Raw genomic sequence first — 27,382 nt, forward strand, 5'->3', positions numbered from 1 at the left:
CGTGTCCATAATAGCGTATGCTATTTCATTCCCAAATGCCGGGACGAGTATATTTACGTAAACGAAATCTTTACCCAACAGGCAGCTACATGTATAGTAGGAAGTCGTTCAAAATGTTGATTTCTACGACATATCCAAAAAATCTTCCAAATTCAGTTAGACTTTCTACTTTTCTAATGTTATAAAAGAAAGGTCAACATGTAAGGTACGTGTGCATCAGATTACACTTTGCTCGATGGATAGTCAAGGTCACGGCAGACACGCCAGATATCCGTCACTTTCGCTACGTGATTATTTTGAGGAAATGTTCTTTCCAATGGAGAATAAATTATTCAAATCGCTTGAGTAGCTTTTGAGATTACACTGGACACACGCATCCTGGCGTGGAAATCGTCTTCCTTTATGATATAAATATCGGCAAAGAATGTTCGATACGCCAACTGGTGGCAGAAGATTAAAATGCATCATTAATGTAGAAAATTGACCTTATTTATTTATGCATACATTTATGCATGATACGTTAAAAAATTGCACCTGCTATTTCATACAATAACGCAAAGAAAAATTACGGCTGTCTTCATTTTTTGTTTTGAATATGTTTGAGTTACAAATTGATTCAAAAACGTCTTCTTAACTTGAAAACTGCATTTACATGCATTTATTAAGATTTGTGGGGAAATTATAAAACGCTTGCGTTCAACGTTCAAACATGTACGTAAAAATGAATTTAAGATAATTTAAGTTATGCGGTTTGTGATTCTTTTTTATTTTACACAGAATTACAAGTTAGCGGATTCCTTTACACAAATATACAGAACCTGTATGCAACATGGTCCCTGCTTTCGCAGGAACGAAATATCTCTTATTGTACACATAGAATAAATTCGTATTTTCTTGACCAGTATTAATGAATACAATTTAATGTAACACTAAGGTAAGATTAAGAGATCTTTTCAATGAACTTGGACTGAGTCAATCTAGCTTATTTTACAAAAGTTCGCATTTGTCTTGTCTAATACAATTGAATATTTATACACAATGTAATTCGCGTGTAATAAAGTTGAGGGTCCATGCATAGAACTTTTTCGATGCAATATATTATACAATCTTACACGTTTATACCATTGATTATTTTTACAGCAATGTTAATGAAATTTGTACAGAATATATTCTGCTTCATACTCTAAGTATGTACATGAACCGTTTTTCTCTGGCAGTTTTTAAATTTCTTTTTTGTATTGCCACACTCATTACTTCAAAATCGGAGAATCAATGTTTTGCCATGAAGCTACAATTTATACTATCGTAGAAAATCTAATGTGAAACATCGCATATTATGAAGTTAAAATTATTATGAAAGTTGCATAGTATGAAGTTAAAATTATTATGAAAGTTGCATAGTATGAAGATTGGTAGAATAGAAGATTGTGTAAAAAAGTATGGGAAACGTTTTTGATATTGCTTCGAATAGAAAAAACGTAGTCAAAATCACCACAGTGGGAAGATACGATAAATGCAGTTGAAGACTTCCTAAACACTTTTGGCATTCCTTTGGATACCGATCGATGATTTCGGCTTCTCGATTTCTTGTTGTGCTTCCCCTCTTACAGTAAACGTTACGTAATATTTTTTCGAACGATCCAGTCTTTCAGCTGGAAGAGCTATTATTTGCTTCTCTTCTCCATGTGTTACTTCCACCTGCAACAAAGATAGAATTTTTTGTATAGTTTCTTAACGTAATTTTTAAAGAAACACGCACATTACTCATATTATTTTTATTCAAATAAGTAAGCACATAAGGATTTCATTTGATACGAACTAACTTGATTTGAATCAAGTATTTAATTACTTAGTATTTAATTATCGCACTAATGCAACTCTTGCATAATTATTTTCAGTTTAAATGACTAGATTTTACCCTCATTTGCCCCTTTCCACGGCTCTCTATCTTCGGAAGAAGATCCACTTGTTCTTGGCCGCCTCCACCTACTGCAATTATAATCTACAATCACAATAGGGAAACTGATTCCTTTTGAAAGTCATTTGGATTGGATTCTCGTATTCAGCATACCATTTCGGAATTATTAATCATAAAAATAGTAACATTCCTTTAAACTTTTCGCGATTATGTATATGTGTCTCATGGATATTTTTTCAAAAAAACGTTGCGAAACTTTTGTGTATAAAAATTTCTTATGAAAAAATTTTCTATTATTTCCCAACTTATTAATTATTTAGAACGTTAATGGTGGAAGGTTGAGAAATATTATTGAAATGTTATCATATCAAACGTTGATAATTAAAAGAAATTAAAGAATACAATTAACATTGTATAAATTTTCTTATTCGACTATTTCACGTATAAACGCCTGAAATGGAATCCTGAAACCTATCAACTATGACAATGTACGGAAATAACGTACGATATGTGTACGCTGGGAAAGAAGTGTAAGCACTAGTGGCGTGATGACAGCGGTGAGTTTTTTGGATGCATTGCTTCGCTTCCATACAGAAGTCTGGAGTTGCTGGCCTTTTTTGAATCTTCCTGAGCTGATCGTACAGGAAGGCCTCGAAGTGTCTAGTAAGAAATATTAATTACATTTTCATTCACAATACTATAAAAATATACGCTAAGTCAATTAAGGAATCATTATGAATGGTTTTATAGCATCAGTAAAGTAAACAGCAGCAAACGAGTCCTATATATAGACTCGATAGACCGTCATGTTATTCATATGATACTTTTAAAAAAATGGATTTTAAGACAGTCGTTACAAAAAATGCACAGACACATAAAAATCAAAGTGATACAAAAAACGATCTTCTAATTGTTTTAAACAGCGTATTTTTTTATATTTAGAAAACAATAACCTGAACGTTAAGGGTTGATCGTATTTTGCCACACCAAGGGTGGGTCCAGACATCCCAGCTTTATGGAAAGCATCCACCTGAAACAAAGGATATAATTCAGTGTGATTTTAGATCCTGATTAAGTATTTTGAATTAAATAAAATCTTAAATTCCAATTAAACAGATCAATGCGTAGATTATGTTGCATTCCATAGGGAGAAATAGGCAGGATTATTACTTGTCTCTTAACCAAAACTTGTTCATTCGCTCTGCCATGACGTATCTGCAGTCTCTTCAGTTCCATCAGTTGGAAGAATATCTTTCTTTCCAAGTGATATCGTCGTAAACTGATTTGGACATCTCTTATTATGGTGTCTTTGTTAAGGGATTGTTGCTTATCGGTGTTTGGACAACATTTCATGATCCTTCTTCTCGGTATCCGTGATACCCTAGGACTGGGTTCTATGCCACTATCCCTGCCGCCGCTGTCACGGCGTTGTTTCCCTTGCAGTCGACTGACTCTACTTTCCTGAGGACTTTGAACTCGTGTCAAACGAGTTCGAGTACCGGATTGCACCTTTGTGAAATGAAGAGAAAAAATAATTGGTTACGAGAAGACAATCTTCTGGTTGCAATGTTATTTACACAATATGTATTACAATACTATTGTTGATGTGTTGTTTGATATGGTGAATCCAATATTACGAATTAATGTGAATCTATTTCGTACTAAAATATGACATTAAATAATGAAACATTCTCGATGGTAAATTTGAAAAAGATGGTCAAGGCAATCTTGTACATTTATGTGCCTTTTCATTTTCACAAATTTCTACCACTGATCGATACGAATAAATACGAATGGTACTCGCATGTTGTTATTGACATTATAAACATTTAATTTTCAAATTCACGCACAAGAAGCTTATTTTATCTTTTAAACTGATTATACATATTTATACATATACAAAAATTATATTTCATATTTTTATATTGGGTGTATAGTGAATGTCACATTGAATTGCATCATATTGATTTCAGGGATGAAATAAACTTGCAAAAATTGAAATACTGTAAATAATGAAATTTTCCCCATTAAATATGTCACAAAGTATATTGTAGGGAAAGACGTAAGATCCACCGGGTTATCGCCAATCTCACAAACGACGAGGAAAGACTAAATACTATTTCTATTCTACTTTTTCTACCATCAGAATTAGCCTACTTGGGATAACGAGTCGGTCGCCGAAGTCCTGCAAACATCATGTCCAGCTCGAGACATTTCTTCCTCGCTCGTGCTTGGCAATACCCTGATGACACCCATCTCATTATCATCCTCGGCTTCCGTCTCGTGTTCTCCGTCCTCCCCGATAGCGTCTCTGATCTCCTTGTCAATCTCCTCGTCCTCTTCGTCCCATTCTGGACTCTCAATCACCGCCACTATAGCGCTCCTATCTGGAGAACGTTCTTCTGAACTTTCGAACAAACATTTTCTTACCGACGATCGTCCAGTTTGTCTAATTTTTCCCGTTGACGGTCTCGAGCGTCTGGTTTGCGCCGATTTCGGAGAACTCGAGGAACTTTCGTCAATATATCGAAAGGTCTCTACTAAAAGCACGGCAAACGGTATAAAGACACTCATGGAGTGGTTTCAGTACTCACCTGTCCCCAGTGCGTCTTCCATAGGATGTGTCTTCACTTTTTTAGCTTCGTCTTCATCCTTGTGATCTTCTAAATCGGACTTTGCAGGAGACGAGTCTTGAGCAACTTCCTCCTCGTCGTAAATCTTTCGTTTCGTGGCAGTTGGTGTATCTGCGCTTAACGATTTGTCTTCCATTAACGCAGAGTCTTTGGAGGATGAGAAATCGACAGATTTTCTATGAGCAGTTTGTTCCTTCTCATCCGGTGACTCCTTGCTCGAGCTTTTTGTTAAGACGGTCGATGTGGCCTCTTTCGTTTGTACCCCGTCAACAGCAATTTCATCCTCCTTCTGCACTTCTGACGTCTTCTCTGCAACTACTTTGCTCGTTTTTTCCCTGGACAATTTCATGGAAACGTTTTTCGTGGAAGATTCGCGCTTCTTACCAAATTCTTTCCTCTTTTGAGTCCCGCCGCTCTTTTTGGGACTCTCATCCGACTTCGAAGACGAGGACTTTGATCTTCTTTCATCGAAAGACGCCTTTCTCTTTACGGTTGCAGATTTAACTTTTGATTTACTTTTCGTTTCTTCCGACGCCGACTTTTTCTCTTCTCCTTCTGACGGTGAAACGCCTTCCACGGCTGTCCTTGGTGTAGTGTCCTCTTTCTCTAAACCTATTTGACTTTCCGGACTTCCAGATTTGGTCGCTGTCTCCGAATCTTCGTGGTCCTTCACTAAGATCGACTCAGACACGTCCGTTTTCTCACTACGCGTCTCTTTATCGAGATTCTCGTCAGGTTTTGTTCCAGATGACGCTTCGTCTGATCTGGAAACGAGATCGTTTTCCTGTCGGCTCTGGTGTCGTTGATACTCTTCAGAATCCAACGTGGGACTTTCCGACTCAATCGGCCCGCGTGCATCTAACCTGCCTGGAAAGAGGACTCTACAGAAAATTGGCAGAAACTTTTTTTAAATAAAATCTACAGGAAATTAACAAAAATGTTTCTTTAACAGTAAGTTACAGTTTCAATATATTACGCATAAAAATAAATACAGTAACAATGATATTGACATACTTACAATCCAGCTGTTATTCCGTTTAAAGTCTTACCTTTCTCGCTTTCATCTTTCCTCTGATCTTTTTTCTTTGCCTCATCACTAAACGAGGTCTCGATTTGATCATCCTGATCTTTTCTCGTGTGGTCCACGGCTTTCGTGTCTTCTTTCTCTCGGTCTGATTTTACATCTTCCTTCTCTTGGTCCCGTTTGGAATCTTCCTTCTCTCGACTCTGCTTCGAGCCTTCTTCTTGTTCAATTTTCTCTTGTGCAACCTGCTGTCTCATTTCTTCCACATCTTTCTTCAAACTGGCAGCTTTCTGCACGAGATCGGTACGTGATGCGTCACTCTGCTCTAAAATATCGTCCGCTTTGCCTGAACTAACGTCTCCCGCTATTTCTTGCATCTCGATCACTTCCGTTCTTAATCTGTCGTCGAAGGTGACTTCCTTCGAAGCTTCCGCTACGGATTTTGGCGTATCTGGACCCTGATCTTTATGGACCATCGCTGTCACAACGACGCGTTCCACCGTTTCTTGGCTGGTGCTGTCGGTCACGTCTCTACGATATCGACTTTCAACGATGTTCCCTTCGTTTTGCTTTTCCTCGTCTATCGATGTTCTAGGTGTTTGTTCGCTGTGAAGCGTTGATTCTGTTGGTCCTTGTTCTTTGTCCAGCGAATGCATTCGATCGGTTGCACTCTCGCCATTGTCCGATGTTTTCGATCTGCTGGATTTCAATTTCCTTCTGGTGCTCCTGTGAGTCTTTGTGAATTTCGTTTCTCTTGAACTTTCCCTGGGTGTCTTTGATCTTCTTCCAGACACCACCTTCTCGCATTTCCTCTCCAAAGATTTTCGTACCACCACCACTTCCAGGCTATCGTCGCTCACGCTTTCGTCGTCATCGCCTCTCTTTGAACCCTCCGTTCCATTAGTTTTGCTCTCGTCTTTTCTCGAATCGAATTTTTGCTTCGACGTGACGTTAGCGCGTTCGTAGCTGCCTGACTCTGAGGATGATCCGCTTGAGTCGTGTCTGGATTTCGATGATCGTTTTTTACTTCTTTCCCTTCTCAATTTTCGATCCGTATCATCTTCTTCGTACCTGCAATATGTTGTCGTGATTATTTATTTAAGAGTGTACTTTGGAACAAATAATAGATTCGTTACTATTCATATTTAAAGTTATGAATAAATTGAAATCTCATCTCTGCAGGATGATTTGACATTTTATTATTATTTTAAGTTCTCCGAATAATTGATAGTTTCCGATTATGATAGTAATTAAATAAAAAAGATTATATTCGTGCGATTTGAAAGTATAATTTGTGAACGTTTCAATTTATGTTTTAAATATTACGTTTCGATTTCTCAATTTCCATACTTTCGAATTTGCAAATTCTTAACCTGCAAACCATCAGACATTTAGGTTTTTAGGTTTTTGTATTTCCAAAATTCCAATCTCTTATACTTTCAAATTAACGAATATTCGCGTTTACAAATCTGCAAATTTGCAGCATTTAAAAATTGTCGAGTTCTTTTTGTGTTTTTTCTACGGCGAAAATAAAAAAAACATAATGCTTAATAAACGTAAATGAGTATAAGAAGAATATAATTATGAGAGATATGACGTTCGAGGAGAGACGTCAGGCTTTCGAGATTTCAGTGTTGCCAATATCAAAACATAGCATTGCTCGTTTCATTTGCTTTATGCTGTTTGTCTTCCTACGTTAACGAAGTTTGTTAGTTTTACAGATTGTAAGTGAATCGTGGTAGCGATGTGGCCGGCGGTGCTTTTAACGGAATATTTTGTAGCTTGTAACTCGAGTGTTCGGCATCGGATCAGCAAAGGCTTTTGATCACCGATGCTGCACTGCCACGTGCATCTCCGTCGAAGCGCACGTCGAGCTGTCTGTCTTTTTCCTCTATGTCTCCCTGTAAGATCGTGTTATATTTCAAAGCAAGTCTACTGCACTTTGTATTTGCATTTTCCTTCGCAAGTTGTTCGTCGAGTTCCCTTGCACTGTCATAAAACTTAAAAATTCGTAGTTTTTTGAAATGAAGTACGTTAAGATGAATTTACGAAATATTTATTTGCAGGTATAGGTTATTTTCGGTGTAACACGGAAAAATACGAAAGTGCGGTGTCTCTCCCGGGCACTTGAGATAGGTGCTACACTTTTAGTCGGTATTCACACGGCGGCCACAACGACACTGCATCAGTGGATGCTAAATGGGCTTAAATGATGCTTTCAATGTTTAAATTACAAAGAACATGCATCATGTACGATATTATGTGTAACGACAGTGGAAGAAAGAAGAGAAGACAACTAAATTGCAACTCGGGCAAATTACAATGAAAGACAATTGCACTGAAAAACAGAAATAATAATTTCATTGTACTTTATAATTCTATAAAATAAAAATACGTTCTGTATACAAATTTCGACTATATTAATGCATAAATTTATAGAGACTTGTTTCTTGGCACTTACAGTGTTTTCTACAAGCACTTTCCAACTAGCATCAAAGAATCTTGCAGTGAAGAATATAACGAGTGAATGTAACAAGTGTAAATTTTGAGCAGTACATATTAGGCATTGGAAAAATATAAATATGCGTATGTATGCATTAGGTTGTCCAAAAAGTTTCTTTCATTTTATAAAGAAATAATAGACGCACAACATTTTTCGTTTTATATTATTTTATTGAATTATTGTTCTGTTGGAACAAAATGGATCATACATAATTCAATAAAAGAATATAAAACAAAAAATCTTGCGAATTTATTATTTCCTTATAAAACGAAAGAAACTTTTGGGGCAGCCTAATACATCTACTGTACTTCAGTTTCCGCAACTACGCGGTCAGTCGGTGTCCCTAACCGACGTGTTATTCGAGGAAACACCGTATGTAATTTAAAAGTATCTTACCGTGCTGATTCGCTACGAGCTCTCCTTTGATGATCTTTTTTCGAGGATGACTTCGATAATCTAACCTCTTCCTCGCTGAAGCTCCGGCTATCCTGGCGCGCCAACTTTCTTAAATTTCCTCTTCGTCGCGTTCTCTTCTTAATCCATTGCTCCTCGTAGTATAATTCCGGAAGTTTGCAACTACGATCTTGTCTACGGGGACTGCTTTCCGTATCGGTGCTGCTATCCAGATGCCTCATTCGCAATTTCGTTGAGAATACTGAAATCGATTCGATAAAAATGAAAAATCCAAAAAATCCGAATCAAACTATTATGGAAATTGCTTCGAAGGGAAATTGGTGAAAGTTGCAGCATTTACGAACGAAAATTTTGTTGTAATACGAAATCGATTATTTGGTAAAATGAACGTACTTGTATTGGTTCTTAAACATGCAAGTAAGTCGGATATTGTCATCAATATCATCATCACCAATATCATTCCTTGAGAAACATTGAACAATTTATTCACAGTTCTACGACAAGTTCCTGAACATTTAATTACGATTTTCTGATAAATCTTATATAATCTAATCATGATCTCCTTTGACAAGTCTCGAACAATTTATTTTCAATTATTACAACCGCCACTATCACCACAATTACTAATCGCAATTAGTATTATCACAACAATAATGCTTTCCACTCTTTCACTATTATCGAATAACTTTTCAATGATTCACACGTGAACGTTCTAGGATTTTCAGACGACTGAAAGAATTGTAAGATAACTTTCTTGATTCTCAGTCATACTACACTACCACAGTCTTGCAGCTTTCACCACTAACAACACGCATTTCTGCCATGTATAACCAAACCTCTTGTCAGAAATCAAATAAATATTTTAACGTATGCGATATTTTTATATAAACATTCAATCTCTTTGCACATCGTCCTATTCGTATCTCACCGACGCATCACTTCCTTTGTCAAATCACAGCCGCATTTAGCACGTATCACACGTAGCAATCAACAAAAGACTTGGGTACATCGTACGTCTTATGAAAACGACATTTCTGTTAGAATGAAATGCAAAATTTTACTACAGAGTTGTTACTTTTTATGTCGTTTCTACATTAAGGTAGAGACAGTTGTTGTACATGTATATGAATATATTATAAGTAATGTAAAATGAAAAGAGAATATTATCGCATGCAATGACAGACGAAACCCTTTGAGATAAGGAGATCCACGTGGGGGTCACTCGATAACATCATCGATAGGATGCGAATGTATCGGATGGCTCACTTAAGCTAAACGATAGGTTAGAAATAGAGATATTCATTAAGATATAAAAGCTTCAACAGCGTGTGAGAAGGTCCCTAACCTCGCAAAAGGATACGATAAAATAATTGTATATAATACGTACTAATAAGCTTGCCACAAATGTGCATAAAGCTTGTACCATAAACAGGAAGTAATACGTCAGATTTGATTACGGTATAGTACGACAAATATGCAAATTACCACTATCTCGTACCGGTATCTTAATGGAGATTGTCATTCGCGTGCTATTAATCCTCATTGTTACAACGAATTATCAAATGTCCCTAGGAATAATGTTATGAAGAAAAAGTGGCGGTTTATAAGAAAAATTTTAACGCCAAAAAGTCTGATATTGCGTCTTTGAAGCTCATAGCATAGAACATAAAATTTTTTCTCCGCATAATACACGTTATAAGACTTTTCTTATACTTAATACACTTTAAAGACATTTTTGTAAATAAATACGTATATACCTGACCTGACCTTTATTCGGCACAGTTTTCTGCATCCTCAATTTCTGTGCCGTAGTACCACCGTGCATTTGGATCAATTTCGCACAATCCCTGTGTCCCCTGTAAAGCGCCGCGTCCAGAGCTGTCATCAGATTGCCTTTGCTAGTTCGGAGAACAGCATTGATCCTCGCGCCATTGTCCAGAAGAACCTTGCACACATCCAAATGTCCGTGAAGTGCAGCCACGTGCAAAGGTGTCTTGCCATCTTGCGTGGCAACGTCCAAAGTGCTTGGTCGTTTTTTCGCCAACCATTTGATTAATTCGATCCTACCGGAAGCAACAGCTTCATGGGCGACACCGGTTCCTCGTACACTTCTCGCGTAAAGAGAACCACCGTGCTGGGCAAGAATCTTCAAGGTTTCCAGTTGTCCTTTCGCTGCCGCACAAAGTGCTGGTCTAAAATATTTCAGATTTTTTTTAACTTTGAGCTTTCTTTGTATTTTCGTCTAAGCTGGATATTTTTCATACTCTCGTTTGATTTAGCTTTTCTCTTATATTTCCTGGAAGCCAGATATTACATATTTTAGCTCACTTCCATTTATACATTCATTTTAACTTTATAACTGCTCGAGTCACATTCCTTAGTTTTCATATCTAAAGGCAACGTCTATGTATGTGAGTACATTGTATCAGAAACGTGTATCATTATTGATAATGACAGTCTGTCTATATGTAGTATCTATAGACTGTCTGGTATTGTCTATTATTATGTATGTATGTATGTGTATATGCAAGATAATAGTGTCAATGCACCCTATGACCTATGAATTTTAATACTATAATACTGACAGGACAAAATTAATGTTGACATAGATGCAGTATAGTCGGTAGAAGAAATACAGTAAGGTCATAAAACTGGTTAGGGGTAGATTATTGGTAAAGTATAGGTAGGCCGTAAAGAAAATAATTATAAATTGAGGCATTTTGAGAGACATAAGGACCTAGTTCAAGACGCTGTACGTATGATGTGAATCATCAAATGGTATAGTTAAAAAATTGACCTGTTTCTTAACGTTACAGGAAAATAAAAATGATCTAAATTACAATATAAATATAAATTTTCTTATTATTTTATTTAGATATATAGAAATATAAGATTTCGTTGAGATCTAAATTTAATCAAAAGATAATTTTAATAACAACCCTTCCTAAAAAATTTCAAGTGTATTTACTGAAAACTTACTGAGTTATGAATGCACTCAGTTTAATAAACCCTGTCTTGAGAAAGACGTTCTAATTTATGACCTCACTGTTTTGAGACCACTGATTAAACGCGTATTCGACTACTACCAAAGACTCTCGAAATAAAAATCTAAACTTCTATCACTTTTGTCGTACATCAAGATGTTGAAATGCCCTAACAAATCTTTCGTTTATGAAGCTTTTACCATAGAAAGCTAGAACGAGTATTCTCTGAGAACTATGCACATCCAATCTACTTAATAGATTAGTGAAAAATAAATTTCCTGTTTTAATTGACAGTCTCGTTAATATCAATACAATTTGTTTCTTATTTTAACCGACAAAATTGTATCATAAAATTGAAGTCTGTGCTTCAATGAACATTCGTTCCAGCTTTCTACAGTACTTACGTTCTACCCTTTCGATCCTGCCGATTCGGATCGGCTCCTAACTTTAGAATTAAGGCTGTGGCATCAGCGTGACCAAGAGTGGCAGCATAATGTAGGGCTGAACATCCATTATCGTCTACGTGATCAGGGTGAGCACCGCAGAGATTCACTAAGGCCTCGACGCACCTAGCGTGACCTCTGGAAGCAGCGCAATGAAGTGCTGTCAGGCCATCCTTGTCTGCAGCTCCTGCGGCAGCTGAGCCACCGGCTCTATATTTTAATTATTGCTTTTAGAATCATTCGTCTTCTTTCTTCGTTGAACATATATCGAAAAACTACTTCCTACCCGATTTTGATGATTTGTATACTGACTTGGGAAAAGATGGAAGGCATCTCAACTCGATGGATATATTTTCTTCTTTCCTTTTTTGGGTTCGCCGATGTATTCGAAATCGCTTGACCAATCGGGATGATTCGTTTTGCCTCGTAAGGTATATCCTCCCGCTGATCTCGGTAATAAGCTTTTCCGGATTTATTTATTGCAAACTATTTTCCTTCCGAACAATCTAATTTTTGTTCTCCTATTTCAACAATTTTTATCAACTTTTATCTGTACAGAGAACCGTCGGCCAGGCTTAGTTTTCGAGATGTTCGTAAATGCTGTCGGTAGGTACCATTACAGTGAATTCTGCTTTTAATTGTACATCCGTGGCAGCGTATGCGCGTCAGTATTGCTTCACGGCGCGGAGGCTAGATAAAATGACGTCTAACCTTAATGGAATGGTTGTCTGAGAAAAGGATGTATGTTACATTTCATAAAATTTACAGGGAACGTAAAAACAATTCATTGTTCACTGTAGTAATAAAAGAAGCAGCTGGTGTAACATACAGCATTCTTCAACTTTGTAAAAGAAGTATTAAATTAATAATGAGAAAGTAATTTATTAATTGAAAACATAACATTGGGTATAAAAGTCATTATTTTTGACATTGGCAAGTAAATTTTTGAAAAGTCATAAAAATAATTCTTTTTTTTTAAACGTACTTGGTAATACGCCTTTCTTCCACTTCTTCGCTACTGTTTACTCTCTTTTCAACTATAGCAGCTCCTGACCTCTAGCGTCATTATTGGGTACTAAGAACGTTGCCAGAGATCTTCTACATCATATTGGGCCTTATTCCACGGAAATTTCTTAGGTTTAGATTAGGTGTCATTTTATCTGACCGCCACTGTGGAACGGCCGGTAAACAATACTAACGCATACCTTGCTACGAACGCACAATTATAGGCAGAATTCTCTATAGTGGTACCAACAGTTATTAGCAAATATCTCAAAAATCAAAACCGACTGTGATTTATATGTATAGGAAAAAGATATTCAACATGCCGAGGTTAACAACACATTTCAAAATCATCGAAATCGGAGAGGAGATAGTTTCTCTGCAGTTCCACCATATAATATGTAAGTAGTTTCAGAATTTCGATACATATTTGTCGTTCATACATAGTCGGATCGTTTCTAGATCTCACAATTAATTAATTATATATTACGGTACTTTCGGGATCTTGGTACGTTCACATGCAATTGTAGTTGCATAGTTTCGAGATCTCGATATGTTCGCACGCAATCGGATAGTTTCGAGATCCTGGCGAATTTTGTACTTTCGAGAGCCGGCTCGATCTCGCCCGAGTTTTGCCGACCCGTTCCGAAGCACGAAAGTCTCATGAATTCGAGAATCAATTAAGGTATTTCATACATTTTACGATATAAATATTTAACGTTGCAAAATTCAATTCTAATCCCAGCGACGTCACTTACGAATGTGTTACTAGTTTTAAAAAGAATTATTTTCTCAAATTACCATTATGTATTGTTAAAATTTAAAGCGTCATTCTTTGCGCGATAAGCTACCCTAAAATAGGATTGTTTTCGGCGTTAACGTTCAACGACAGTGAAAGACCGCGTATTCGAATGAAATCAAACTTTACCTCGCTAAAGCCAACACAGCTTCCACGCTACCGGCACTTGCCGCCCATAGAATCGGCTGTCTTCCATCTTCGTCTTTCGCGTTCACATCGGCACCGAATTCCAGCAGAGTCTGGAGAACTTTTAAACCAACTTTCTTAGGTACAGCAAGTTCCGCAGTCGCAGCTGCACCACAACATTGAGCGGCATAGTGAAGAGGAGATCCTCCGCGAAGATCGGGTGTGGATGGCCGAGCACCCGCCGCTAACACCAAGCGAACACATTCTGCTTCCCCGCACACTGAGCAACAAATAAACATACATTTTTGTTTCTTTATCGAGTTTTCAACTTTGCATGTGTTTATCCCGATATAATTGTTTGCTAACAAGCCAAATTTCTGAAACCTTTTTCAGAAGATATAATTGGGAAGATAGCAATTCAAGGTAATTTAGTTTTTAGAAACAGTTGTAATGTTTCAAGAGATTCATTGCTTACACTTTTTGTACTGCTTATCGAAGTAACCATTAAATTATTTTTTTTATTACTTTCAGTTTCCAATTACTTACAGTATTCTCTAAAGCTACTTATTAAAATGCACATAATGTATTCTGTAATAATATTAATAAGAAATAAATAAATAAATATTTTCATGACTATTATTAAACAATATAATATCATTCGTACTGCAGCAATTTAAATAAATTTAAATTTTAAATTTAATATATAAACTTCGTAGGCCTTTTGCTTTGCAAATGTAATAAACTACATAAGAGCTTGGATTAAACATTTTGAACGATAGGTCTCTGTTTTTATACTAATAAATTTAAGGTGGTTAGTTATTTTAAATATAAACATATAAATAAATTTACTACGCACATTAAACTAGCAATGAACTTTTTTCGCTACAGTAGTAAAATCAAATTTGGTAAACATTATGTTGCAAGAATTAAAAACATCATTATTATGCGTACGCATGTAATTTTTTATTCCTTGTTTTCTCTAAACAAATTGCCATCCAGTTTCATTTTTTGCCAATGAAAAATGCAAATCAGAAATATTAGCAGTTATTATGCAATACATGTCAACTTTATAAAACATGTGCAAAGAGATGTTTCATCTGAATTATCATCATCTATGAAGTTGCTAGCAGCAAGCAAACTAATTTTTATGCGAAGTATTTTCTTGAAGCCGTCGCCTTTCTAAGAAAAAAATATCAACAAATAGTGCATATGTAAGTCAAACAAATCGCGTAGTATAGACTCAGCATTGGTAAGATAGACTTCCTTCGACCATAGTTCTGCTTGTCTTCGATAATAGGCTCGCAAGATAGCATCATGTCCCGCGTGTCCGTATTCGGAACACTCGAGTAACGTTACAAGCGATAAAGCAGCGACATCGACAAGTAGGTCGGAATATTACTTGGTGAGAAGTTGGCTTTGTTGCGTCCGCGCTTGCAACTCGAGGCGTTCGTGAATTACACAGATGCGACTCGTCGATAGAGAAAACTTTCTTTTTCATACCGTAAATCCGACAGACGAACGTAATACATGGGCAATTGCGGTGTACGGCTATAAATCTCTGGTCATTTGAATACACCAAGGACGACTATGGTCAATCTCTCGGTTTATCTCGGCGTGGGTCTTGCTCGCGTGTTCCTTAGAGAACCGGAATGACGTCACCAGAACTGACCCACTAACCTTACCTGACCAATACTGAACCCTTATTTTATCGGAGATTAGTAGAAAAGATACGCCCTGTAATTCACAGTTTCCGCAAATTCTAAGGAATCGTTACCGAGCTCGTGTGGCCGTTTGCGATTCGACCTTTCATCCGGCAAAATTAAAGCTGGCTCTTTATAAGCCAATTTATGCCCACTTTCCACCGCGGACTTAAACGACGCTTTGGCTAATCTTGATCGCCAGCGTATTCTCTGACCGTAAAATTACCATTCACGCAAGATGTAGTTATTGTAAATTGAATATTACATGCAGGGTGTAACGTCGTCAGCGTTTGGATGAGCAAGAAAAGATTTCATACAGAGTGCGATTGGAAGTATAGAAATGTACAGGTAAGGATTTCTTTTATGCGTGTAAAGATAAATGAAAATTATAGATTAAAATTTTTCCATTCGAAGGTTGATTTCTCAGGAATGGGTTAGTCTCGACTTTGAAAATTCATTGCATACATATCATCGCCTTGCTGGAAGTGAGTGACTCTATTAGGAAAGGATATTACGCGGAGGAAATTCTTTCGGAATACAATTTTTCAGGTGTTATAGAAAATGAGTGGTAGCTTGATTATTTAACGATGGACAAATTTTGTTTACAAATTATAGTAGTGGTCTTTGGATTTCTAAGATCTTTCTAAAATATCTATTATATAAATATATGTAAGTTTGTATTGTTTATACTGTTAACGAAAAGGTTAGAACAATCTTTGAATTATGATATTCTTGTTATATATTGTAATTTTGTATAACATAAAAGAATGTTACTCCCATCTTCCTTTTGAATTAAAATAAAACACTTGCTTGGAAAAGATGGAACAAATTTTCTTCCTCTATAAATCATCCTAATAAACTAAAACTATGATTAATATACGCTGACTACATTACTAGAGAATCTTTTTAGGAAATACTTGTATGAAATTTTAAATACACCAGCGATATTCCAGGTGATAGGCGGAACACCATGTATAAAATATTGTTGTCTACAAAGAAAGTGCCATGTACAATGTGTCTAGATTGTCTCGAACCGCTCAAATATTTGGAAAAATATGAAAGATAGACAGATGTCAGACAAAGATTGCAATGCAGCGAATGATGCGAAAGACAGAAATTTGTAGCGTTTTAAAGACCTCCAAACGTGAGCTATAAAGATATGTACTAATGAAAAGTCGCCGTATAGTCAAATACACAAGAGTACATTTTTTTGTACCATTCATGTTTCCCAAAATAGTTGAGCGATTCCTGATAAACCGGGCATACTGTATGTACAGATTAAACGTAAAATAAGGAGAAAATAACGGGTAAGATAGAGTGACCGATAAGGTTAGGTCGATTGATTCGAAGTATGTACACATCTAAGTGATTTCCAAGAACACACTTAAACTTTTCGGTAAAATACGTAATTCGAATGTATGGTGTATGTACGTATATCATCAAATACGTAAATGCATCAAGAGTGCCACGCAATGAAACAATTATGAGCCAATTGCAAATAAGGCTATTTAGAGAGTCCTTGGCCAGAGTTATGCATTACTAATCGTTAGAACGAAATTACAACGAAACAGATCGAAATATACGAAACGTGAATACATGGAAAGGTAGAAGCAATAAATAATAAAAGAAATGCATAAATTGATAAGTAAATGTATATATATATATATATATATGTATGTGTGTGTACATATCGTGCAGTAATAGTTACACTCGTATGACGCTAGTGTAATCGCTAGACTGCGGATTTTTATGCGCTTAGGTACGTGAAATGTGAAACGTAAAAATCCATAGAATGCAGATAACGTAAAAAATGTCACAATGACCATTACACTATTCAGTAAGGAAAATAATTCTCTATCTACGTTACGTTCTTTTAATCGTATACAGGAAAACAGGAATCTGCATAAATATCCTCAGTCTAGTGGTCATCGATCGTCATAGCGTTAAGGATTAGTGATCATAAAAATACCAGTGGCCCAATGAAGAACACTGTGTCCCTCCAGATCCCTGGCATTCACGTCGGCGCCGTTTGCCAATAAAACAGCCACTAATTGCGTATCACCTGCGATGACAGCCAAATGAAGCGGCGTGTGTCCTTCTGCGTCTGGTGCATTTACCAGTTCCGGTGCCGCCGCCGCGACGGCACCTGCGGTTCCAGCGTCCATGCAATAGTGAAGTGCGTTCCTCAGGGTACGATCTCTGTAGCCAATCGTCTCCTCTTGCTCTCTCAACAGCCTTAAAACCCTGGCTCTGTCGCCCTGTTGGCAAGCGTGCATCAAAGGCGTGGCGCCGATTTGAAGCACTCTGGAAAAGTTGAACGACGCCCTTTACACGTCGAAAGGAAATCTCGCGGAAATAATGTACGAGGGTCGTAGGAGAAAGAAAATATATTCACGGAACTTGTTGGAGAAATTTCAAGCAGAACGATCCTTCCTATTTGCCGACGTTTCGCAACCGCGACTTCTTCAAACGTTTTCTAACGATGCTTCAGCTCACGCGTAAGAATCGAGACCCTGCTGCTAAACAGCGCAGCGGTTGAATAAATGCATGCATCGATCGCAGGGGAAAGTGTACCTGTAAGGCCTTTTTTTCTGATGATCCTGATACCGTACGGCGCTGGGCACATCACGCGACCACTGAGTTCCAGGCGTTTTCTGCCTCTGACGATGATTCCTGTATGGTGTCAGCGGGGGCAAGGACACGTCGGCCACACTTTTCTGCTGCTTCGGTTTTGGCTTCTCCTGGACCTTCAACGGGATCGGTGGAGTCTTAGTGTCCATGCCCGTCTCTGCCACCGGTTCACAATTGGTCTGACCTCGCGTGGAAACATCTTCCGCCCTCTCGGCCGATCGAATTCATCGCGCCGAAGAGAATGTCCGGTTCCTCTACCCGTGAACTGGGTCAGCCCTTCGAATAAGATTCCATGTAAACTTTGTCCGCGTCAGCGAATACAAATTTTTAACAGATTCCACGCAATCTTTTTGCGTTATAGTTTCTTTGGTATTTAAGCGAATACGCGTATACAGGGTGGTTGGTAACTGGTGGTACAAGCGGAAAGGGGGTGATTCTACGCGAAAAAAGAAGTCGAAAATATAGAATACAAATTTTTCGTTCGAGGCTTTGTTTTCGAGAAAATCGACTTTGAATTTTCGCTCGGTACGCGTGCACTCTATCACGTCTCGTTATAACGGACCTCACTGTAGATCTTTGTCTCGATGGAAAAATTTAAAAAAAAAAAGAATAATAAAAAAAAATTTTATTCTATATTTTCGACTTCTTTTTTCGCGTAGAATCACCCCCTTTCCGCGTGTACCACCAGTTACCAACCACCCTGTATATGAAACGAAAATCGGAGTGTGTACTGTAAGCTGTAAATTTAAGTTGCTTTCTTGTTGCGTGTAGATAGCAGATTATGTTAGGGTTATTAAAAAAAGAAAGATTATTGCAAAGATTTGGAAAACTGTTTTCGAGTCAGGGAAACCTTCTGTTTCATAATAACTCTGATTTATTTGGTTGAAGACAGACGATTAAATTCCATTACAGTGAATTACGAGCTTTGTTTCTCAGGGTTTGTCAGAGGTTTCCTTCTCTGTGTTTTTAATTTGTATTATTATATTATTGTATTATAATTTATAATTAAGCAATCAATTTGGACGTCTTGATTGAAGTAACAAGTAAACAAATGGATAATTAAAAGCAACAAATGTAATTGGAAAACCCATTGTTATTAGGTATAAAACAATTGTTGAAATACCATTGCGCTTAAATAACTGCATGATCATAAATAAGTAATAAAAGTTAACGCTATAAAATTAACAATAAAGAAGCTACGATAACAACGTCATTAATATTTAATAGTCTTTCATGTCACATAAGTATCCATTATTCGGTTATTATAAACATGTAATTAATGTACGTTAAGGTATAGTAGCCAACAACGAATAAGAACTGATCGTGAATGAATGTCAAATGAGGACATTTCCTCGGCTATCTGATGTCTCTGCCACATTTTTTACAACCTAATTCTAGCACTGTCCGTTGTTAAATATTGTCTGGCTGAAAACGCTTTAATCAGTGCGCGCCGGGAGTAAACACAGCCACTGCGTGACTGACAGCGAACACCTTACAGTTTACAGCAATCGCAACAATAAACGCTACAGAACTACTCACGGACATGCCCGCAGCGTTGCCGCAAATCCACCAAATTTGACAACGCTGCGACGCGACAATGTGAAGATTTCTATGCAGATTTTTCTAATATCCGTAAGTAAGTTTCGTCGACATCGATCGTACGGAAAGTTTCCGTTTTCCAAAGTAAAAATAGCGAATAGTTTGGATAATGATTAAATTGATTGACACCGAGACCTCGTTCTCATACGAAACAGCCGACACGATCGCAGATCCCATCAGAAGTTTATCACTAAACTCGACCCGAATTTAAAGCTCGGTTACTGACCACGTGGTGGATTGACCAGGTCACTCGCTGCCATAGAAACCTAACGCCACAACACCTATCACTCGTCGAGAGCTATTATGCCGGGTTTCATGGCAAGGTCGACATATCTTCAATTTTCGTTTCTTTCTCCCCTACATCGTTTCCCCCGCCGTGCGATTAAAACGTGCGATAGAACTCGCAAGACATTGAGCGACCGATAAAGCGTCTCGCGCTTGCTTCGTCGAACGACGAATTCAAATAATTGGAGAAGCGAAAAAAAATATTCGAGTAACTTGATCCTTCTACGTTTCACGGATATTTCAATGTCGCGTAAAGTGGTATAAAAAATGGAGGAGAAAAGGAAACGAAGGGAAGCTTGTTCATTTCACACGCTCCTTTCTTATCGCGAAGCGATCACTTTCCACGCGAGGCTATTATTACAGTCGATATTGAAATTTGAAATTTGTATCGTTTTGCTTAAGCGTTCAACGACGTAAGCGATGCTCGCTTTCTTACGTATTGCGCGAGCCAACAAACTCCGTACGCTCGTTCTAACTCGTTTTAGGCTGCAAGAAGCGCCATAAGAGACGAAGAAGGCTGGCGTAGTCCGAGTATTCGGCGTATAATTTGGAAGACGTATGCGGCCGTGGAAAATAGAGCGATATGAATCGATTGATCTTCAAGGGAAAAGAAGTTTGATAAGAAAACTAAAGACGAGCAGCTGTGCACGCTACTGGCACAGTAGCACTGAACGAAATTGACTCTATCGGACGTGTTGACGAGTGCCCTTGAGTTTCGCCGTGAAACAGGGCAGTCTAATTTGAGTGGACTATGGAAAGTACGAAACCCGATCGAATCTACACTACAACCTTGATTACGATCACAGCGAACCACAAATTACAGCCACACGAACTTTAATGACATTCTACTCAGAAAGAAAGTTTACTCTATGCAGAGCAAGATTAACAGATTTCTCGTGTCGTTGAAAAGCGAGACTTTAACGAAGCACAGAGGATAGATAGGCGTTTCAAATTTCAACTTTGATCGCTGTTGTCAATGAAACCCATTTCTACCAAATTGGATCACTTTGACAGATCCGTCCCGTCACGCTCGAAATGCAGAAAATCGTTTCCTAACCTATACATGCATCATCGAAAATGCAATTTGCTCTGCACCTCGAACAGTGTTACCATCGTTCTTAAACAGCAGCGTCTACGTTCCTAACCTGTTTCCCGTCACGTGTCACGCTATCGTGGAGGTGGAACCAGACTTCCAGTCAGTTTATAATGTGTGTAACGGCATGGCAGAATCGATAGCGGTTTTCAAGTAACGATCTATTTTTCCCTGAAAATCCTACAGAGGAGAAAGATTCGTCCTGGCGAGATTCGTTTTTATCAGCGACGAATCGATCCAATTATTCGACCATCACTTCGCACGGATACTTCTGTTGCTCGGTGCGTTCAAAAAAATGATTTATTTGGTTGTTCGAAAAGTTTCTTTCGTTTCATAAGATGATAATAGATGAATGACAATTTCTGTTTTATATTATTATATTGAATTGGGTGTGATCCATTTCGTTCTATTTCTATTATTATGTCCTTATTACACTAAAATTATTATTATTTCCTTATAAAACGAAACGAAAAAAACAGGTTAGGTTTCAAACAACCTAATACGTCCAACAGCATGCCGATCGTAAGAACTTGAAATAGTTTTAATTTATATACTATTTTTATTTTACTTCATTTAATAATATTTAAATACTTGAATAATTATCGCCAAGGATTGGCTTCATGTGCCTTTAGACTCTAGACGAGCGGCGAATCGCGATAAAAATCGATTTCAAACTAAGAAGAAAGTACTATCGAATACATAGGAGCGAAGAAAGTATTTCCTTTTAAATTCATTGAATAGTCGTTCGTAGAAGAAAGCTCTTCGTATATTTTTCAAATTAACATGGTCACGTCAGCCTATGGAATATTAATACCTCCTTAACCTAACCTTTAATTACATCGTAACGATGGGATTTTTGAGAAAATTAACCTTGTAAATAAATAACACATTTTATTTTCTATTCTTTACATATCTTTGCACAGTAGAAAAATCTGCTGCTACAAATTCTATTCTTACGTTTACTTTCACCTTACTCGTTATTTATCACCATATGAAGTATGCCTAATTATTTTAACAATTATCCTGCCGATTGGTCACTCGTATCGCGAAGATTCAAGATCATAGAAAAGGATCTGTCAGTATCGGCAAACTTGCAAACGCGTGACTTATGAAATTCCGCTAGCAGTGTCAGTTGGATCGCGAGAGAATTCAAAAAATTCGTGATTGGAGAGAAGTCGAGTCGTCGTAAAAGCGTCACGCGTATCGACGGAAGGAAAGCAACTGGGTCTAGCAGGTAATGCAACACCTTGCAAGGAAGAAAGTAAAAGCGGCAAGAAACACGACATCTCTACAACGTTATGAATATAGTGAGCGCCAGCAAGAAAAGTGCATTCTACATTCCAAGAGCGTTTCTGCTGGAGTACTGAATCAGCGTGGTGCTGTGTAACGAAGTGGCGAACGTTTAGTGATATCTATACACACGTACGACGAACCCACGTGCACGTGTTGCCGTAACGCGGCGATGACTGAAAATCGTTATTTCGTTGATTCACCGTGCCGCACGTCGATCGTTATTGCTCCGTTAATAATTCGCGGAGGCCTTCGTTCCTTCGTGATGGCGCGTCGTTAATATTTAATGATAACATCTCCGGTTTCACGTGAGTTTACGTGCGCTGCGCAGTAACGTCGTGAGAACGTTTGATTAATCGCGTTTATTGGTGACTAAACTGATCATTGGCGATCGTCGATCGACAATAGAACACGAAAACGATCACAGTCGTACGAACAATCATGAGAATCGATCTGAAGTAAGCGGCAAGCGCATGATCGAGGTAAGAGGAATTTTTAACTCGAACTCATAGTTTCTAGTTTCTATATTGTTCTCGCTTCAACAAACAGAAAAATAATATTGCTGAAAAGACTTTTGCTCAAACTCGAGATGTTGTTTATTAACGTTAGAAAAATACGATCGGAAAGAAAGAACGAAGCGCAGTTCAGACTTATCCTTCGATTCGTTGCGTGCTTATTTGAGAAAATTAATGAAAGTGAATGTGAGTTGGTAGTATTAGCGTGTTTGAAGTAAATCGAGTAGCTCCTCTTCAGATAAGCCCCGTATCGTAAGCGTACTTCATTGATGAATATGTTATCCGGATCTCGTCTGTGAATAACACGTAGAATAGTTTGTCGTGGAAAATGTGCGAGAAATTATTTTTAACGTGTGACAAACAGGACGCTAGTTCGAAGATAAATATAATTGACGAAGCTGACAGATTGCATATTATAATTGTTAATGCGGGAAAATTAAAAATTACGTCGCATGATTTAAACGTGGCGGCATATCAAGATTGTAACGATAGGGATTAATAAATATTTTCATATTAACTTTTTAACATTATATAAATCTTCATTTTATATAAATATTATATACATAGTTTTACAGTGTTATGTTATGAAAAATGTAGATGTGAAATGTATGACTGCGTAAGTATGTAGATATGTGGCCATCTACAACTGCTTGCTGTGCGATACACATGTACACTGTCTGTCGGTGTAACAACAGTCGTCTCGTTGCTCACAAATTCCATTAATTTTACTTCTTCTATAAAGCTTTCGTCTATAAAGTTTTAACGTGTAACTTAAAAAATGATAACGTGCCTGAAAGTATATATACAAATGTATATTTATCATACTATTAAAATTACGTGTTTTACTCCGAACGTGAGCCACCGTGTCCGAGGATTACACGTGCGTTTCATTGCCAGTGATAAGGTTTGAATTCGATAGAGAGTGCCGAAAGAGCGAATAATATGGGACATTGTTGTTTTGCTTAGAACTTACTTTCTGAAAAATTGCGCTCCCAGCTTTTGACTATTTCCCATTGCGAGGTGTAATCTTGAAAAATGTATTTGTCACTGATCGACGCATCATCCACGAGGTTTCAAGAACTCTGAAGCGCACCACACGAGGGTGGGACGCGCACTGACATCCCTTTGATACCGCGGCTAGTTAATGTAAAGGTTGCCTAGTTACCACCGTCTCAGTAACGTATCAACAGAGGCAGAAACACTTATATGTCTCTGTGACTGGAATTGGATCTTTGCACTTATTGCTTAGGTCTACTATATTTACCTTATTTTCCTCGACTGATTTACGTTCTCAATTTGTTACACTCAATGACAGTAGAAACATAAATTAACAACGTAGATACGATACTAATTAATTCTACGTTGTTATTTATTGATATTCATTGTAATTAATCTTTCATAGAGAAGGATTAAGTGGAGTAATGTGAAAAATACGCGTGAATGAAACGATATATGTGTAAATACGTCTCTTTTATATTTTATATTTTGCTTTGATATAAATATCTTCTTCTTTATCTTGATATAAATATATTTTAGTGTATAAAGAAATTTTTAATAATAAATGTCCTATTAATAAGTGATCTGTATCTTTTACTAAAAAAATAACAGCGAGGTTTTAAACTTTAATTAACAAATGTTGAATTAATAATTAGATAATATGTTTATTAGAGTTAGTTAATGAATAATTTTGTAAATAAATAAAATATATGTATATAATGTTAATGCAAATATTGCTATTAGAAGATATTTGATACGACAGGGGGTATAGCTCAGTGGTAGAGCATTCGACTGCAGATCGAGAGGTCCCCGGTTCAAACCCGGGTGCCCCCTGATTTGATTATTTTTTTGCTCTACTTCAAACTCAATTTTTTTTAATTCATATTTATTGGTATAATATATTATAATATAGATATTATATCTGTATTTTACAATGCATAAGAGGATAGTTTAACATTTTAACCTATACTATATACTATACTATAATAATAATACTATAATACTATAGTATGAATAACTACAAAGGCATATTATCATCCTACGTAATATGATAAGATCTGCATGTATGTCAATTACTTACGCGAATATTGTAATACATATTTTAAATCGTATATTTACGTACTTATTTCATATATGTACATTTCTTTAAAAATATATAAAATAATTTTCTACATTCCCTCTTGTGATATTAGACTTAATCAGGAAATGATTGGACATTTGGAAATGTGCAGTTTATACAAAAAATTGTATTGGAAGAATTATTCAACAAATATTTAAGTTGCAGAAGTTACTAGTAGTGAATAATTATGTTAACTAGAGTAATTTAAGGACATCTGCTACAACATGACAGAATTACAATGTACTGAGATTGGTAGTGGCAATAATTGTAACTTCTCAACGTAGCGCAACGTATGACGTACTATGGCGACGTGTAGCATGCATTGTTTTCAAGTTTCTTTGTGAAAATAATCGGGTCTGAACCCGCAAGTAATACAATTTTGATTAGTATTTGGTGCTTTTAATAAACAGTTCAAGGAATTCAATTCGAAAAACATGAATTATAATCATTCAAGTCCGCGGCGAGGTAAGTTTGTTGATCCGCGAATATATATCATTTTATCTATTGAATCCATTACTATTCGTGGCTTAGATTTGATAGTGTAATGAGTTTATTTTAATAAAAATAATGTATTTATTTATTAATACATTTTACATTTATTGAAGAATATGGGTACAATGTAATGTAATATTACGAAACGTTATATAGAGGTTATGATTTCTAAGCCTCTCTTATTTAATAAAGTGTTAATCTTTATATTGAGATAGTTATGTTTTATTATAATAATATTTTGTGTAATGTTATTTAAATGAGAAATTTTTAATAGGGAAGCCAAAAAGATTACTTGATCCATCTGCTGGTATTTCTGCATCAGCATCGATGCCTCAGAGCCCATACATGTATAATCAGCAGGTAAAGATTAATAGGCGTACTTATTATAAGTTATTGTAGAATATGAGAACTTTGCTCTTGTTTGGTCTAACAGATTCCTATGGATAATGGTATAGTACCAGAGTATGGTTACAACATGCCAGAACAACAGCCTCCACCATATGGATTTAATATGACGCCGATGCAACATTACCTACCTCCTGAAAGTCGTGGCGATGAATATGCAACCTCACAATTTGCGACGCAATTATTGACACAGCCAGTAGTTACAAACATGGCTGTACAATATGGAAATGTTTTGGTTGGATCTGGGAAACAGCAATTTGAAAAATATGTGCCAGTTTCAGCTTTAAAATATTATTTTGCTGTTGACACAAATTATGTTGCTTCGAAACTAGCTTTGTTATTTTTTCCATTTACTCATAAAGTAAGTTATTTTGAATCTAGCAAATAGAGCTTAATTATCTTCAAATAAACGATTAATATTTTCAACAGGACTGGTCTGTGAAGTACGAACAAGATGCTCCATTACAACCACGTTATGAAACAAATGCACCAGATATGTATATTCCAACAATGGCGTTTTTAACATACATAGTTTCAGCTGTATTAGTTTCAGGAACTCAAGAACGTTTCACCCCAGAACAGTTAAGTATTTTGGCTAGTACTGCTCTTGCTTGGGGAGTCATAGAACTAGTTGTGCATATTGTAAGCCTCTATGTGATGAATCTTGAGACAAGCCTTTCAACATTAGATTTGTTAGCTTACTGCGGTTATAAATATGTCGGTATGAATACAGCTCTTTTGGTTTCCTTGTTATTTCGAAAATTTGGCTATTACATAGTTTTATTGTACTTCAGTGCGTCTTTAGGGTTTTTCCTTATACGGTCACTAAAGCTAAGAGTCATTCCACAAAATAGCCCGTACACAGCTTCTGGAAATAAGAGGAGACTCTATTTTATACTATTTGTAGCAGGTATTCAACCTGTGCTAATGTGGTGGTTATCTTATCATTTGGTTTAATCAGTAATAATATGGAAAGAAATTGAAATGCGTTTAAATAAAAACGAAATATGTATATTTATTTGATTATTCACATCATATGTGCAGTTTTATAATAAAAATTTCTTCCAAAAATTACTTATTATTCATTAAATGAACCTGCTATTCGTTATAATCTTTGTTAAATAATTTTGTATAAATGAAGTTATAAATAAAAAAATTGTGATAATCGTAAATTATTTCAAAGTTTCTTACTATCTTTTTATAACATAATATTCATAATATTCATATAATATTTATTAATCAATCATCGTGAATTTCGAAATGTATCTGAGGAATATTACCGACCGTGCGATTGCTTCGTGAGCGTGTTCCATAGCAGGTATGTACATGCATACACACACATTGATATAATTCGCGTTGTTTACTTCGGTTATTCTCCGGAAGGTGTCTTCGTACTTTTCCGTAATTCTT

The 27,382-nt window shown here is 36.6% G+C and overlaps 2 protein-coding genes, 1 long non-coding RNA gene and 1 other non-coding gene across 11 annotated transcripts; 3 read left to right on the top strand and 1 right to left on the bottom strand.

Moving 5' to 3' along the window:
* Nucleotides 1-742: 742 nt before the first annotated feature.
* On the bottom strand, nt 743-24,082 carry LOC117166018 (uncharacterized). 7 transcript variants are annotated; one of them, XM_033349610.2, is made up of 16 exons: nt 23,933-24,082; nt 18,121-18,453; nt 17,516-17,850; nt 13,850-14,126; nt 11,881-12,129; nt 10,260-10,684; nt 8,475-8,733; nt 5,601-6,646; nt 4,936-5,418; nt 4,513-4,866; nt 4,076-4,458; nt 3,089-3,427; nt 2,872-2,948; nt 2,424-2,578; nt 1,919-1,989; nt 743-1,698 (listed from the first exon to the last, which is right to left on the bottom strand). In XM_033349610.2, exons 2-16 carry the CDS (start codon nt 18,324-18,326, stop codon nt 1,531-1,533), a joined length of 4,827 nt encoding a protein of 1,608 aa, XP_033205501.2. In that variant the 5' UTR covers nt 18,327-18,453; nt 23,933-24,082; the 3' UTR covers nt 743-1,530. The 7 variants fall into 7 exon arrangements, with proteins under 7 accessions (XP_033205501.2, XP_033205504.2, XP_033205500.2 ...); XM_033349613.2 differs by having other exon boundaries at nt 4,076-4,305; nt 4,513-5,418; XM_033349609.2 differs by having other exon boundaries at nt 4,076-4,455; nt 4,513-5,418.
* On the top strand, nt 6,830-7,984 carry LOC143303856 (uncharacterized). The gene is made up of 2 exons (XR_013060515.1): nt 6,830-7,478; nt 7,642-7,984. It is a non-coding gene; the product is annotated as an uncharacterized LOC143303856 (long non-coding RNA).
* Nucleotides 22,714-27,144, top strand: Yif1 (Yip1d-interacting factor 1). 2 transcript variants are annotated; one of them, XM_076625855.1, is made up of 4 exons: nt 22,714-22,926; nt 25,842-25,927; nt 26,001-26,333; nt 26,402-27,144. In XM_076625855.1, the coding sequence occupies exons 2-4, from the start codon at nt 25,895-25,897 to the stop codon at nt 26,927-26,929; spliced, it is 894 nt and encodes a 297-aa protein (XP_076481970.1). In that variant the 5' UTR covers nt 22,714-22,926; nt 25,842-25,894; the 3' UTR covers nt 26,930-27,144. The 2 variants fall into 2 exon arrangements, with proteins under 2 accessions (XP_076481970.1, XP_033205544.1); XM_033349653.2 differs by lacking the exon at nt 22,714-22,926 and adding an exon at nt 25,326-25,540.
* TRNAC-GCA (transfer RNA cysteine (anticodon GCA)) lies at nt 24,718-24,789 on the top strand. Its single transcript has one exon. It is a non-coding gene; the product is annotated as a tRNA-Cys (tRNA).
* Nucleotides 27,145-27,382: the final 238 nt, after the last annotated feature.

This window comes from Bombus vancouverensis, chromosome 17 (assembly GCF_051014615.1).
Source record: "Bombus vancouverensis nearcticus chromosome 17, iyBomVanc1_principal, whole genome shotgun sequence".
Classification (NCBI taxonomy): Eukaryota; Metazoa; Arthropoda; class Insecta; order Hymenoptera; family Apidae; genus Bombus; species Bombus vancouverensis.

Excerpts from the sequence above, each read along its gene's own strand:
- Yif1 (XM_033349653.2), top strand. The coding sequence starts at position 25,510 with ATGAATTATAATCATTCAAGTCCGCGGCGAG. Across the intron at positions 25,541-25,841 it reads TCATTCAAGTCCGCGGCGAG|GGAAGCCAAAAAGATTACTT; the intron begins GTAAGTTTGTTG and ends AATTTTTAATAG. Across the intron at positions 26,334-26,401 it reads TTTTTCCATTTACTCATAAA|GACTGGTCTGTGAAGTACGA; the intron begins GTAAGTTATTTT and ends TATTTTCAACAG.
- LOC117166018 (XM_033349608.2), bottom strand. The coding sequence starts at position 18,326 with ATGGACACTAAGACTCCACCGATCCCGTTGAAGGTCCAGGAGAAGCCA. Across the intron at positions 17,851-18,120 it reads CAGAAAAAAAGGCCTTACAG|AGTGCTTCAAATCGGCGCCA; the intron begins GTACACTTTCCC and ends CAACTTTTCCAG. Across the intron at positions 14,127-17,515 it reads TGTTCTTCATTGGGCCACTG|TGTGCGGGGAAGCAGAATGT; the intron begins GTATTTTTATGA and ends TTTGTTGCTCAG.